This window comes from Lepidochelys olivacea, assembly GCF_965140295.1.
Source record: "Lepidochelys olivacea isolate rLepOli2 genome assembly, contig: Scaffold_29, whole genome shotgun sequence".
Lineage (NCBI taxonomy): Eukaryota > Metazoa > Chordata > Testudines > Cheloniidae > Lepidochelys > Lepidochelys olivacea.
In genome coordinates, this window is record NW_028181947.1 from 363,222 (window position 1) to 376,182 (window position 12,961).

Sequence of the window (12,961 nt, forward strand, 5' to 3'; positions counted from 1 at the left end):
TGCAAACCAACAAAAAAGGTGCTTGGTAAAGCCCCGCCCCCAGCTGTGGCACCATAAGGGGCAGGCTGGGGGCTCCAGCTGCCAGGCCGGGGCACATACAAGGGGGCAGAAGGAGCAAACCGGATCCCGGGCAGGGGCCGGCGCTGGGAGTTCAGTTCACAGTCAGGAATCGAGGCTTCAATTTCCAGGGGGGTGGAATGGGAGCTGCTGGGATGGGTGAGACTGAACTAGAAAGAGAGCAGAGATTGTTAGTGAGCAAAGCAGGACAGGACCCCCAGCAGGGAGACAGGGCAGCAGCCCACCCACCTACCCACCCAGGTGGCCTATTCCACCCCACTCCACCCCGAGCCCCCCTCATGGGCCCTGCCCCAGGATTAAGGAGATGGGAAAAACAAGCCCACAACACCTCTCCTTCCTCCTGCAGCCAAACAGGCCCTATCCTCTCCCCTCATACTGCTACATCTATGCCCTTCATCACACCCATCTCCTGGGGCAATGAGCACTGCAGGCCTGTTCCACTTGTTGGACCCTCCATCATCTCTCAGAGCTGCCACAGGCCCGCTCCCCCAGCTCAGGGAAGGAAGGGTAGCCCCTCGACACCCTGCCAGCATGGAGGGTGGGGGGTTACTCTGGTACCAGCCTGGCCCATCACACACACCCACCAGTCCTGAGCCTCTGAGACATCCCCCCACCCCCAGCACTGACCTTGATGGTGTCCTATATAGGTGTATGGAGATGGTGTGGAGGCTGAGAGGGTGGGCACCCCGCTCTGTGGCACGCCGCCTTGGGGGGGCCCCCCATGGGTCTGCGAGGGGTGGAGCAGCATGACCTGGGGGGGATGAGGCGCCCCGGGGTGGGGGGGCGGTGCTGCTGTTATTCCAGTCTGGACATGGGCCTGCGGGAGGGGAGAGCAGGGGGATGAGCGTGGGCGGGTGGGGCCCGCACAGTGCCCGCAGCCCTGCTGCCCTACCACCTACCTGGGTGACATGGGCCATGTTGGTGTAGCTGTGTTGCAGCTGCTGGTGGGCGTGGATGGCGTAGACAGCCGGCTGGGGGAAGCTGCTCTGGGGGGACTGGGCGCTGGGCCCTGGCGTGATGGAGGGTGGCGTGGCCGTCAGCGTGGCTGTGTGGTACAGATTCTGCTGCTGCTGGGCACCGGCCAGGTGGGGCGGCTGCCCAGCCTGGTGCTGCGCCAGGACACAGGAATGTAGTGAGCAGGGTCAGGGGGTCAAACCCTCCCCCCCCACTACCCTCCCCCTCAGCCCTGGGGGAGGTCCCCCCTCACCTGCACGGGGCTGGGGGCAGCATGCTGGGCCTGCTGTTGGTTCCCTGTCGGGGTGGTGGCTGGCTGAGGCTGGTGGGGGTGCAGCTGTGTTGCATGGTGGGGATAAGACTGATGAACTGTAGCTGGAGAGAGACACCCAGTCAGACCCAGAGCAGCAGAACTGGTCCCAGCCCCCGGGGCTCCCCAGCCCCAGCCCACAGACTCACCATAGAGCGTCTGGGGCGTGGGCTGCTCCGAGGGAGGGTACTGGGGCGTGGAGGACGACACAATGGCCTGGGGGTGGCTGCCAGATGTCATCATGCGGGGATTGCTCTGCAGCATGGGGGCGAATACAGGCTGCAAGGGAAGAACCATACCTCACGGCTGTTAGAGGGACCATCCCTGCGTGCTCACCCCTCACCATACCCCTCTGTCCCCAAAGGCTGGAAGGGCCGGCCCCCATGGCTGTTAGACAGACCATCCCCACACACTCACCCCTCTGCCCGGAGATGGCCCCACCGAGGCTGCAATGGGACAGAAGGGCCCTTCTCACCTCACCCCCATGCTCTGCCCATGCTCCTCCCTCCCCTCCCCAAGGCCCTTACCTGAGAAGGGTAGTGCGCCATAGGCTGCATCATGGTGGGTTGCCCCGTGAACTGCTGGGGGTTATAGGAAATGTAGGAGGAGTAGGGCGTAGCTGCTACCAGGGGGGGCCCTGCTGCCGCTGCCGCCTGCATAATGGGGGGGGCGGATGTTGGCTGATGCTGGTCCGAGCGCTGGGGTGGGAGGGAACCTGTAGGAAAAGGAGCCAGCTGCTCAAAACGGACCCCAAAAGCCCCTAGGCCATATGGCTGCCTCAACCCCATGATGAGGGACCCTCCCCTCCAGCCCCACACGATGGTCCCTGCTGCCACCTCTCCCCAGACATCCCATCACCCCTCCAGTGGATCAGCATCTGCTGCCCTGGGAGGGGCCCCAGGCTAGCCCCACCCAGCCCAATCTTGCCCTTTGGCCCAGCCACCAGGGAGGGGAGCTCTGCCCATGCTTTAGCCAGCTCCCCTCCCATCAGCACAGCTGGTGCCAGACTTGCTATGCCACACTGGGAAACACCAGGCTCACCTTTGGCCCCTCGGTACTTGCCCTGCTGGCCAGGCACAGAGCTGGAGACAGGGTAGGGGTACATCTGGGGCGCCTGCAACGAGAGAGCAGCAGTAGGGTGATTATTTGAGAACAAGGAGAGCTCCCCCCAGAGGACAGGGACCCCTAGCCCCAAACACATTTACCCACCCTCAGCAGCCCCCACCCCATACTCTGGATAGGCCCTGCTCCCACACCATCCCCCACACCCTTCCCAGTTGCCCCCGCTCTGGGCAGGCCCTGCTCCCCCATCCCTGCAGCCCCCACCCCAACAGACCCTGCTCCCTCATCCCCCCGTCCCTGCAGCTCCCCCCCAACCCTGCACCCCTCTGGACAGGCCCTGCTCCCCCCACACCCCTGCAGCTTCCCCCCAGTACAGCGGTGGGGTGGGGCTCACCTGGACAGCAGGGCTCATGTGGATCTGAGGTATGTAGGAAATATACTGGGGGCTGTACATGCCCGTCTGGCCGGCTGTGATCACTGGGATGGAGGGAGTGGAATGGGCGCGAGGGCCCGGTGACGTGGGGGTGCTCGTTGACTTGTTCTGGAAGCAGACAGAGCAGCTGAGCATGGGGCCCAGCCAGATCCCCACCAGTGATGGGGAGGACCAGCAGCCGCTGGAGCCAATGGGGCTCCCACTCCCCCCAGCCCAGACCACTCACCACGGAGAGCAGTGTTTTCGAGGGGTTGAACTCCTTGGCGTTGGGATTCAGAGTCGATTTCTTCACTTGCCTGAAACCAATGCAGGACAAATCAGGGTTAAAAACCCTGGAAAGCTCAGCGTCCCCATTCAACCTGCCCCCACCCGCTCCCCAGTGAGAGCCCCCCAGGCCCTCCACTGCAGACTCACTCGGACACAGGTCCCTCTTCTTTGTCCTCGGGCTCGCCCTTGCCCGGGGGGCTGGCCACCTGCTGCTCGGCCACCTCACACAGCCCCTTCTCCTCTTTGCCACTCTCCGGCAGCAGCTCCAGGCTGGTCCCACTGGGCTTTGGCACCATGCTCACGGCGGGTGCCTGCTCGGGCCCCTCGCAGATGCCTGGCTCAAGGGCCTTCTCCTTGCCCTCCAGAGGCTCCTTGGGCCTGGCACTGAAGGACTCCAGGCTGGCCTCTGGGGAACTGCTCGGCTGGAGCTGTGGGGGAGCCAGATACTGGTGGTAAGCCCAGCCCAGACACGCCAACTCCCCCTGTCCTCCCTGCGGTCACCAGGCCTTACCTTGAACTGGGCCCCAAACTTGCGCAGCTCCTCCAGCTGGGTCCGCTTCTGCTCATTCTGCAGCCCTGCTGTGGAGAACAGCACAGAGTGAGCTGAGGGGCTGCTGCAGCCTCAGGGTGCCCCCAGGCACAGGGCAACCCCCCACTCCCCACCCCAACCCTGCAGCATCACTGAAGCTCTGCCAACACAGATGGATTATGCTTCTGGAGAGACAGATCACAGAAGACACCCCCAACAGGAGGATGCAGGCCCCTGCGTCCGTTCCCCAGGACCCTTCGCTTGGGAAGCGGAAGCTTGGAACAGTCTCCCTCAGGGGTACACACCAGGTTCAGAGGCTTCACAGGGTGGCTGGGGGCCCGGCCCTGTCAGTGCTGACTCCTAAACTCACATACCTTTGTTGGTTGCCTTGTTGAGCTCACATGATCCGGTCACTTCCAAGGTTCTGCCAGGATCTTTAGCCACAGATGTGGGAGCCTCTTTCCCTGGAAGGGGAAAATGAGGGATAGCTCAGTGGTTTGAGCATTGGTCTGCTAAACCCAGGGTTGTGAGTTCAATCCTTGATGGGGCCATTTAGGGATTGGGGCAAAAATTGTGGATTGGTCCTGCTTTGAGCAGGGGGTTGGACTAGATGACCTCCTGAGGTCCCTTCCAACCCTGATATTCTATGAAATCCCTTAACACATTACACCACCCTGCCCCCACCCAACCCCTGCTCCACAGCACAGCTCCCCAGGCCCATCTCCTCACAGCTGCCACAACAGTCCCCAGAAACCCCACGCTGCTCCCTGGGCCTTACCCTCAGCAGCAGTGGCTGGCACGGGGGCTGCTACTTTGGGAGAAGGGGGGTTTGGGGAAACACTCGACTCCAGGCCAGTTCTGGCCTCTGACGGGGATGCGGGTGCTGCTGGCACGGCGGATCCCACCGAAGAATCCTGGGAAGAGACTGGAGTGGCTGAGGCAGACTTGGGAGAGCGAGGAGGGTACATGCGGCCCACTGCAGGAAGAAAGGTTAGAAATGGGGTGAGAACATAGGTCCTGATCTCCCCCCCCCCCCCACACACACACAACGAGAGACACAGGGACAACTACACAAACTAGGGCTCTCAGACTCTATAAACCACCACCCTTGGCTCCAAAAGGGCCCTGCAGGTTAACCCTCAGCCGCTTCTCCTGCCCACCAGGCTAACAGTGACTGGGGCGAATGTTCCAGCTGCAGACCCCTCTCTAGCCATCAGACCATAGGCGAGGCCCTGCAGAAAGATCCCCTACCTGCAGGGGGAGCTGCCGAGACCTCCACAGGGCGGCTTGACGGGGAAGACATGGTCTTGGCACCCCGGATGGGACGCTGGGACTTCGGAGACATTCGGGAGGGTCCTGGAAAGCAAGCAAGCATAGGAGGGCGTTACAGGGCAGGTGCAGCAGCTTGGACATAGTCCCTGGCCTTCCCAGAGAGCGGTGTGCGAACTCTAGGCTGGAGGGCACTGGAGACCAGCCTCAGGCATTGCTGGAGCCCACGCCAGGAAGCCTCTCAGGTAGGTCCCCGGATCTCACCTCCATTGATCCCTCGCTGCTCCGGGACGGGACTAGAGTTGCTGTCCGGATGGTGCACACTGCCCCGAGGAGGCATGGACCCCGCCCCTGGCCTCCCACCCCGAGAGCTGCTGCACCGGACGCCTCCTCGTGAGCCCTCTCTGACGCGCTGTGGCAGCGGGACATACTTGCCCTCCCTGCAGACACAGACGGGAGAGGTGTTACATAGGCTCCCACACCCTCCCCACCCCACCCCACATGTGTGCATACCCCTCTCACCTGGAGGCCAAGATGGGGCTGTCCCTGCCGGACACCTGCCTCTGCACAGAGCTGTGCTTCTCCTCCTCCGTCCGTCCGTCGTCGTTCTCCATGGCAATGCGCAGGCGGTACTGGGGGCTCGACTCAATCTCCCGGGCCAACTGGGCCGCCCGGGCTTCCCGCTGCCGGAACTCCTCCGAGTTATCTTTCTCTAGAGGAACGCTAGGACAGGGACAGACAGAGACAGGCCTCAGTGCCAGCTGACCCTCCCAACAGCAGTGCAGGATGCCATTGTGGCTCAGGGCTGTCTGAAGCCCCCCCCTTTTGGGTGGCAATTGCTGCTCTGGTCTCCACTGGAGGAAGCCTGTTTCTGGAATTGGTTTGCCCATCTGAGTACAAGGAGGATGAAAATCAGCCTGCATGCTGTCAACGTGGAAAAAGCAGCCTCCCAGCTGGGCATGAGTACCAGTGGTGCAGCCACCGGACAAGGGAGGAAGCAGATACTTGGGAGCAGAAGCCAGCCCCGGGGCAATTCGGAATGAAGATCGACAGGCTTTAGACAATGAAAAGCAAGCATGAGCAAGGAGTTGCTTTCACCCAGAACCACACCGAGCAGTTCCAGAACCAAGAGCTACACAGCACTTGTCTGTGTGGGATGCTGGAGAGCTGCACCCCAACCCCATGCAGGTGCACGGGGAGCGAGGCTGGGCTCTGCAGGGATGTGCACACAAACACTTGGTCACTTTTGTGGTTCAGATGCATCCAGACACATTTTCTTACCAAACAAACAGTTTTTAATCTGGACATTTTCTTAGGAAATTCTGTATCAAAAAAAATCTACATGAGAGGGACACCACCTCCAGATGAAGACAATTAAAGAAAAGGAGTTGGAGGTAGTTCCAACTTCTATGTTTGCACCCAGCCTGCCCTACGCTCCTATCCAAGGTCCTCCGACCTGAGCCACCCCCTCCCACCACCACACACCCCCCTGCCCCTATCCATTTTTGTGGGTTTAAAACTACCTGTTCCTATTCTAATCTCTCTCTCTCCCTTCTGCTATATGAAAGGCCCACAAGGAAAAAGGAAAGAGTGTCTGACTCCCCAGGGCAGTGCTTCTCAAACCCTGGCCTGCAGGCCACATGTGGCCCAATCGGTATACAATACGGCCCATCTCACATTCTCAGGTCCATATAGGTAGTATATATATTGTGTGGATGCGGCCCACAACATACATACAACTGCATATACAGCCCACAGCGGTAAATAGGTTGAGAACCATTGGCCCAGGAAAACAGAAAGGCGGACTAGACAAATCCCCAAAGAAAACACGCTGGAAAAGGATTATTTTTTTGCACGGAACAAGAGTGAACAAACTCCTTCCAACGGAGGTGTGACTTTAAATGAAAGCCAGCCTGAGCTTGACTATTCCCTCACTGCTGAGAGCAACACCCTTGTTCTTTCAACAGAGCCTTGTGTGGTACTGCAGTTCTTCTCGAAAGGGGCAGCCCCTTTGGCCTTTGTAGCTTGATACGAAGGCACTGACCCAAGAATCACACGTTCTTCCCCATGAGCAACAGCTGCCTCCCACACAGAGCCCAGGCCCACACTCACGTGTAGGAGGACAAACTGCTGTCGTACGTTGTCTTCACTCCATAGTTCTCTTCATTAAACTTGAACATCTCATTGGGATCCCAGCCATTAGACTGCAACAAGGTCAAGTGTTAGATACAGGCTCTGCAGAGCCCCCAGCGCTGAACGCCAAGCAGCAGAAGGGATCTGGGTACCCCAGAGCCCTCTCCCCAACCTAACCCCTGCCCACCACACCCCAGGCCCTGAATGCAAGGAGGAGCGAGTTTCTTACCATGTCAGACTCCAGGTCATAGTCATCACTGTTGCTGTCCCCTCCTTCCCAGCGCTGCAGCACCTTCTCTTTGTGCTCCCCATTCACCTTGGAGTTCATGGCGATGGCAGAGTCCGTGAACTTGTCTAGGAGCAGACAATGGGCCATAAGATCTGCCACCCCCTCTGGGTGACCCCCCAGCCCCAAGCAGGGACAGGCCCCATCCAGAGGGCCAGCATTACCTTTGGTGGCGTAATTGAAATCGACATTGCGGAAATGCACCAGCATGACATCCGTGGGCTTGAAGACCATGGTGTCCACGATGTCCTCCCGCTTAGGTCCCACCAGCTGATCCGGGGTCTTCCTGTGCACCGCATCCACAGCGAGCTCAAACTGCAAACAGCCACCATTACTGCACACGGCACCCCTGCCCCAAGAACCGGCCTTCCCCTGCCATGGGGGACCCCACATGTTCACCACAGAGCTCAGATGCTCTGTGCCCTGTCCCAGGAGCCAGCCTCCCACTGTCATGGAGGATCCCACGGTTACTCCTGGGGGAATTCTGCTCCACTGCAGAATACAGAATTTCCTGTTTTCCACACAGAATTTCGGGCCACTGGGCTCTGCAGTGCCCAGATTGCAGTGACTGGAGCACCCAGCCTGGCTGGGCTGGACACTTTTTGATCCCCATTCTTGCAGGGACTGGAGAGTGCCTGGGACGACCCAGCCAGCTCTGGCAATGTGTGAGGAAGGGCACGGCTGCACCACACCATGTGCCCCGGTGAGACAGTAAAGAAGTTGTGGGGGACTAAAGGCTCTGGAGGGACTGCTGTCTGGGCTGGGGGTTACCCCATGGCTGGGCTCGGGGGAGGGGAGGGGTGCCTAGGGGGTGTCCCACAGGCTGGGCTCTGGCATGAGGGGTGTCTGGGCTGGGGGGCGCCCCCTGGGCTCTGGGGGGATGCTGGTGTTTGGGCCAGGCAGTGCCCCGTGGCTCAGCTCTGGGGGGAAGGGGGTGTGGGTGTCTGGGCTCTGGGGGCATGACACAGCTCCCTCCAGCCCTCCAATCTGGAACTGGGTTGTTGTAGGGGTTTCTTTAACTCTTTACTCCTGGGGGAATCTTTTTTGCTGTTGTCTGTATTGTTGACAGGAAAGGTATTTTAATTATATTGTGTTATTTTGACAAATAAAATATGCAGAATTTTAAAATATTGTGCACAGAATTTTTAATTATTTTTGGCGCAGAATTCCACCAGGACTAACATGTTCATCACTGAGCTTAGATGCTCTGCGCCATGTCTTAAGAGCCAGCCCTGCCACTGCCCAGGGGCGACCCCAGATGTTCACCATGGAACTCTGACACTGTGTGCCCTGTCTCAAGAGTCAGCCTCCTGCTTCCCAGAGAACTGGCCAGCCATGAGGACCCCAGCATTTCACTACCCCCCCAGATGCTTACCTTAGAGCTGAGGGTTTTAAAAATCCCCTCAAAGGTGCTGCCATTTTTCACCTTCACATCACATGTGGAGCCCTGGGGACAGAGCCAGAGTTTAGCACTGGCTGGGGAAGCACATACCACAGGGTCCAAGGTCCCCTCCACTAGAGCACAACCTGTCTCTCCTTCACACCATCCCCACTCCCACTGCAGCTCCCAGGGTCTCCCTGCTCACCCCCCGGTTGAAAAGAGAGAAGATGCCCGAAGTGAATCACGCTGGGAAACAGCACACACTCTCATGGGCACCTGTTACACACGGTCCTACTAGACTCACGGCTGCTCCCGGATGCCCAGCACTCCGGAGGCTCGTACTATCCTAAACCAGGCAGCACCACTCAGCTGAGGGCCCACCACTGTGACCCACTGCGAGGGCAAGAGCTGCCAGAGCCCAGGGGCAGCTTGCAGACTGGGATGGCGTGAGACCTTTGGCTGTGAAACTCCCAGACCACCCCCAAGAACATCTCTTTCTACAACAGAACACACACAGCAGCCAGTGACCTCTCCCCAGTCCCGCTGAGGACAGTGGCACACAGGTGGGGGGAATTCAGGCCTCCTGCACAGACACCCGTTTCTGGGTGCTGCGTGCTGCGCTTCGACGCGCTGATGATGAGCACAGGCATGGGTCAGCCAGCATTATCACCCAATCTGCAGTGCCAGCCTGGCCTTCAGCTCCTTATCCCTCCTGCCCCTGCCACCAACAGCTGCTGCTCCTTTCCTCTCTCTTCCCACAGGCCCAGTCCCACCCCCCAGCAGAAAATACCCCAGATCCCCCCTCCCCAGACATGCCCTGCTGGATGACACACACACCCCTCCCCCCACCCCCCGGTTCCCAACCCAAAGGCCAATGCTGGGAACAGGGAGTTTCTGACAGAGGGGACAGTATGACTTCCCCCACCCACCCCGCCAGTCAGAAACTCCTCCCCGCCCCCAAGACCCTAGCAACAGCCTGCTCCTGAATGGACCATGCTAGGCATCCCCCTCAGCACTGGAGCAGGAACTGACAGGACTTACCACAACAGCCGTCAGGAAATGCAGCATTCGAGAATTGTTATAGACACCTTCGAACACCTGTCATTAACACAGTGAGATGAACCCATCAACAAGGAGCAGTGAACACACCTCCTTCATCCCCTAGGCTTCCCCTGTACGCACCACCCTCAGCGCCCGTGTTAGGAGCCAGGGCAGTTACCAGGATGAGTAGTGTGCTAACAGCGATCACCTCTGTGATGCTAGTTACAGGGCATGCTTGGGGTACGACTCCAGGGCCAGCCACATGCTGCTGTGTGGAGACGCAGGCTTGGGTCCTGAACGACCCCCAAACTTTGGAGCCCTGAGCTCATGCCAACCCCATCTGCACCAGCAGGCCCAGAGTGAGCCTGCCCCCTCTTCTCCAGGAGGACCCAATCCAAGGATTCACAGATCTTAAGGCCAGAATGATCCAGTCTGGCCTCCTGCGTAACCCAAGCCAGAGAATCTCACCCAGCAACCCCAGCACATGGCCCAGTGAGAGGGAAGAGACAGCACTGCAGGGAAACCTCCTCCAAGGTGGATCTGAGAGAGAGACAGCTGGATGTCACAGTCCCACTAGCGACTCTGTACTCCCACAAGCACTGCAACTCCCATGCAGCTGTGCCTCATGCCCGCCCCGCTACAGGGACTGAGCCAACAGCTCTGCTGAGGGTAGATTCTGGCTGCAGCATTTGGTACTGCCAACACACAAGGCAGAGGATCCAACTTCAGGGAACCAGAGAACACATCCTTGGGCTTGGGACGAGAGCAGACTAGATTTGGGCATCATGACCATGAACCTGAAGCAGAACATCTCTTCTAAAAGAGCTTTTCAGAGCCGAACACCCCGCCCTCCCAGTGATGGGAAGCCAGTGGGGAGGTGTTCAGCTGCATACTTTGAGTGAAGGGGAGGGACCAATTTAAAAGCAGATACCCCCTGGGGATTGAGAAGGCAATTATGGGACCTTTCACCTCTAGAGTTCCAATCTGGCCCTGGGTTGTAGGAATAAATTGGCTCAGGAGATATGGGACTTTCCCCCTCCAGAGGGCACTAGTTCCAATCTGGACTGACTGGCTCAGGGGGTGAGGAATGACACCCGTCTGGCTCCATCTTGCTCCAGGCCCCAAAGGAACTGGCTGGCTCACTGCGGACCCCTGTCACACTGGTGTCCCTTGAGATCCAAGGGAAGCTAGTGCTACCAAAAAACTAAGAGACACACTCATTATGATCTGGGCCACAGGGAAGCAGTTAAAGGTCAGAGTGCTGGGTGGCAGGTCAGGTCCCTCTCTTCTCTAGCACACGCTTTTGGGAAACATCTAAACTTGCATTGCCAGTACCATGCAGACAGTAAGAAATGCCAGGAAAGTCCAGCGGAGGCCTGTGGGAAGAGCAGTATGGAGACTATATCGTCTGAGGCGTTAGCGGAAGCCAGCGCAAGCCATCCCCAGCCCATGCCATGTTCTCAAGAAAGAGGAAGGGCCTGCCCAGCCACCCGGCTGCTGCGAGGAAAAGAGGCTCTTGATCAGGAAGTCAGTGCGACAGACAGCCTGGCCCCCCTGGAAGACCAGCATGAGGTTGGTCCCCCCCCCTTTAGGCAGGGCCGCAGGTACTTACTGGAGACTGGGGAGGCCCCTTCCCTGTGCTCTGCCCCCTGAAACAAACCACAGGGAGAGAGAGTTACAGAACTGCCGCGCCCCCGCCCCCGCCGGCTCACCAGGCGGGGAGCCCGGACGCCTGGGTCCCATCCCCGCGCCGCCAGAGCTTTGGGGAGGGGTCTCCCTCTCCCTCGCGCCGCCGGGCGGCGATTGGCTGCAGCACCGGCCAATCAGCACCACGCTCGCGCGGCGCCCCCCCCCCCCGGGCGCGCGCAGTCCCGGGACCCTCCCGGCGGCCCCCCGGCCCGCGCACGAGGAGGGGTGACCCCCTCCCTCCCTCCCTCCGGAGCCCCGCCGTTACCTGGTGCCGCCGCCGCTTCCTCCGGGGCCGCCGCCGCCGCCGCCGCCTCCCCCGCCCGGGGCCGCCGCCCGCCCCGCCCCGCCGCTGGGGCTGAGGCTGCCGTTGGGGCTGGGGGCGGCCCCCGGCGGCGGGGCCTTGCGGGCGGGCGGGGGCCCGGCCTGGGGCACGGGGCCGCCCGGCGGGGGCAGCGGCTGCGGCTGCTTCAACATGGCGGCGCCGGCGCGGCCCCGGTCAACCCCAGCGGGGCGGGCGCGAGCGAATCAGCCACCCGGCGCGCGCGCGCGCGCGAGCGAGGGCGGGCGGGCGCGAGGCGGTCGGAGCTGCCGTTGGCGAGCGGCGCGCGCGGGCCGCGGGGGAGGGGCGGGCGGGCAGAACGCGGCCGGAGCGGTCTCCTCGCTGGCTCCCTCCGCACAATGAGCCTGGGTGGACCGAGAGGAGAAGGGGCAGCGCGGCGGCGAAACCAGCTCAGTGCGCCTGCGCCGACGGCCCCGCCAGCCAGGCACATCCGCACCGCAGTGATGAGTCGTACCACGTGACAGCAAAAGCGCTAACTTCTCGATCCTTCCGCCAGGGTAAAAAGCCCATTCGCGGCCATTGCGCAAGCGCCGCACCACGGGGCGGAAGGGACGGAACGGCGCCGCCTCCGTACGCATGCGCGAGGTGAGGCGGGGCCTCAGGGCACGCTACGCGTTTCAGGGAACCTTCCGGCGGCCCTCAGCTTCTGCGCATGCGTAGGGAGTCACGTAGCCCGGGGGCGGGAGCAAACACCACTCTCTCTGCGCGTGCGCCTCCTTGGGAGGGAACTCGCCGGAGTTGGGGGGGGGGGGCAGGTAAAGCTGAGAGCGCAGGCGCAGAGGGATCCCTCCGCCAGGACCGCCTCACAGGGCGGACAGGAGACTCAGTCCCGGCTCCTACCCGCGCAACCTGACCCCTTCTTGACGTGTACATGTAACCTTGGTTACATACACACCCTGTACCCTCGGTGGGAATGGAGCTAGGGCAGGTGGGGGCAGAGGGGGTGGAGCTAGGGGAGGAGGGCAGGGGACAGGTGGGGGAGAGGGGCAGGTGGGGGTGGAGCTGGGGGAGGAGGGCAGGGGGTGGGGCAGGGGACAGGTGGGGGAGAGGGGCAGGTGGGGGTGGAGCTGGGGGAGGAGGGCAGGGGGTGGGGCAGGGGACAGGTGGGGGAGAGGGGCAGGTGGGGGTGGAGCTGGGGGAGGAGGTCAGGGGACAGGTGGGGGAGAGGGGCAGGTGGGGGTGGAGCTGG

General features: G+C 61.0%; 1 protein-coding gene across 6 annotated transcripts in view; it reads right to left on the minus strand.

The window, feature by feature from the left end:
- The window catches only part of ATXN2L (ataxin 2 like), a 26,370-nt gene continuing 13,409 nt past the window's right edge, over window positions 1-12,961 (minus strand). Inside the window, exons 1-24 of one of the 6 annotated variants that reach the window (XM_084652646.1) lie at window positions 11,698-12,045; window positions 11,356-11,392; window positions 10,212-10,283; window positions 9,744-9,800; window positions 8,697-8,768; window positions 7,486-7,636; window positions 7,265-7,389; window positions 7,015-7,106; window positions 5,425-5,625; window positions 5,167-5,342; window positions 4,885-4,989; window positions 4,412-4,609; window positions 4,008-4,097; window positions 3,616-3,683; window positions 3,252-3,532; window positions 3,064-3,133; window positions 2,799-2,945; window positions 2,384-2,456; window positions 1,870-2,057; window positions 1,492-1,621; window positions 1,286-1,407; window positions 978-1,187; window positions 706-895; window positions 1-222 (exon numbers count right to left, since the gene is read on the minus strand). In XM_084652646.1, coding sequence (XP_084508772.1) covers window positions 152-222; window positions 706-895; window positions 978-1,187; window positions 1,286-1,407; window positions 1,492-1,621; window positions 1,870-2,057; window positions 2,384-2,456; window positions 2,799-2,945; window positions 3,064-3,133; window positions 3,252-3,532; window positions 3,616-3,683; window positions 4,008-4,097; window positions 4,412-4,609; window positions 4,885-4,989; window positions 5,167-5,342; window positions 5,425-5,625; window positions 7,015-7,106; window positions 7,265-7,389; window positions 7,486-7,636; window positions 8,697-8,768; window positions 9,744-9,800; window positions 10,212-10,283; window positions 11,356-11,392; window positions 11,698-11,906 — 3,135 coding nt within the window. In that variant the 5' untranslated portion in view covers window positions 11,907-12,045 and the 3' untranslated portion in view covers window positions 1-151. Of the gene's footprint in view, window positions 228-705; window positions 896-977; window positions 1,188-1,285; window positions 1,408-1,491; window positions 1,622-1,869; window positions 2,058-2,383; window positions 2,457-2,798; window positions 2,946-3,063; window positions 3,134-3,251; window positions 3,533-3,615; window positions 3,684-4,007; window positions 4,098-4,411; window positions 4,610-4,884; window positions 4,990-5,166; window positions 5,343-5,424; window positions 5,626-7,014; window positions 7,107-7,264; window positions 7,390-7,485; window positions 7,637-8,696; window positions 8,769-9,743; window positions 9,801-10,211; window positions 10,284-11,355; window positions 11,393-11,697; window positions 12,046-12,961 lie in introns of those variants that run through there. The other 5 variants (XM_084652651.1, XM_084652649.1, XM_084652648.1 and 2 more) reach the window with 5 other exon arrangements.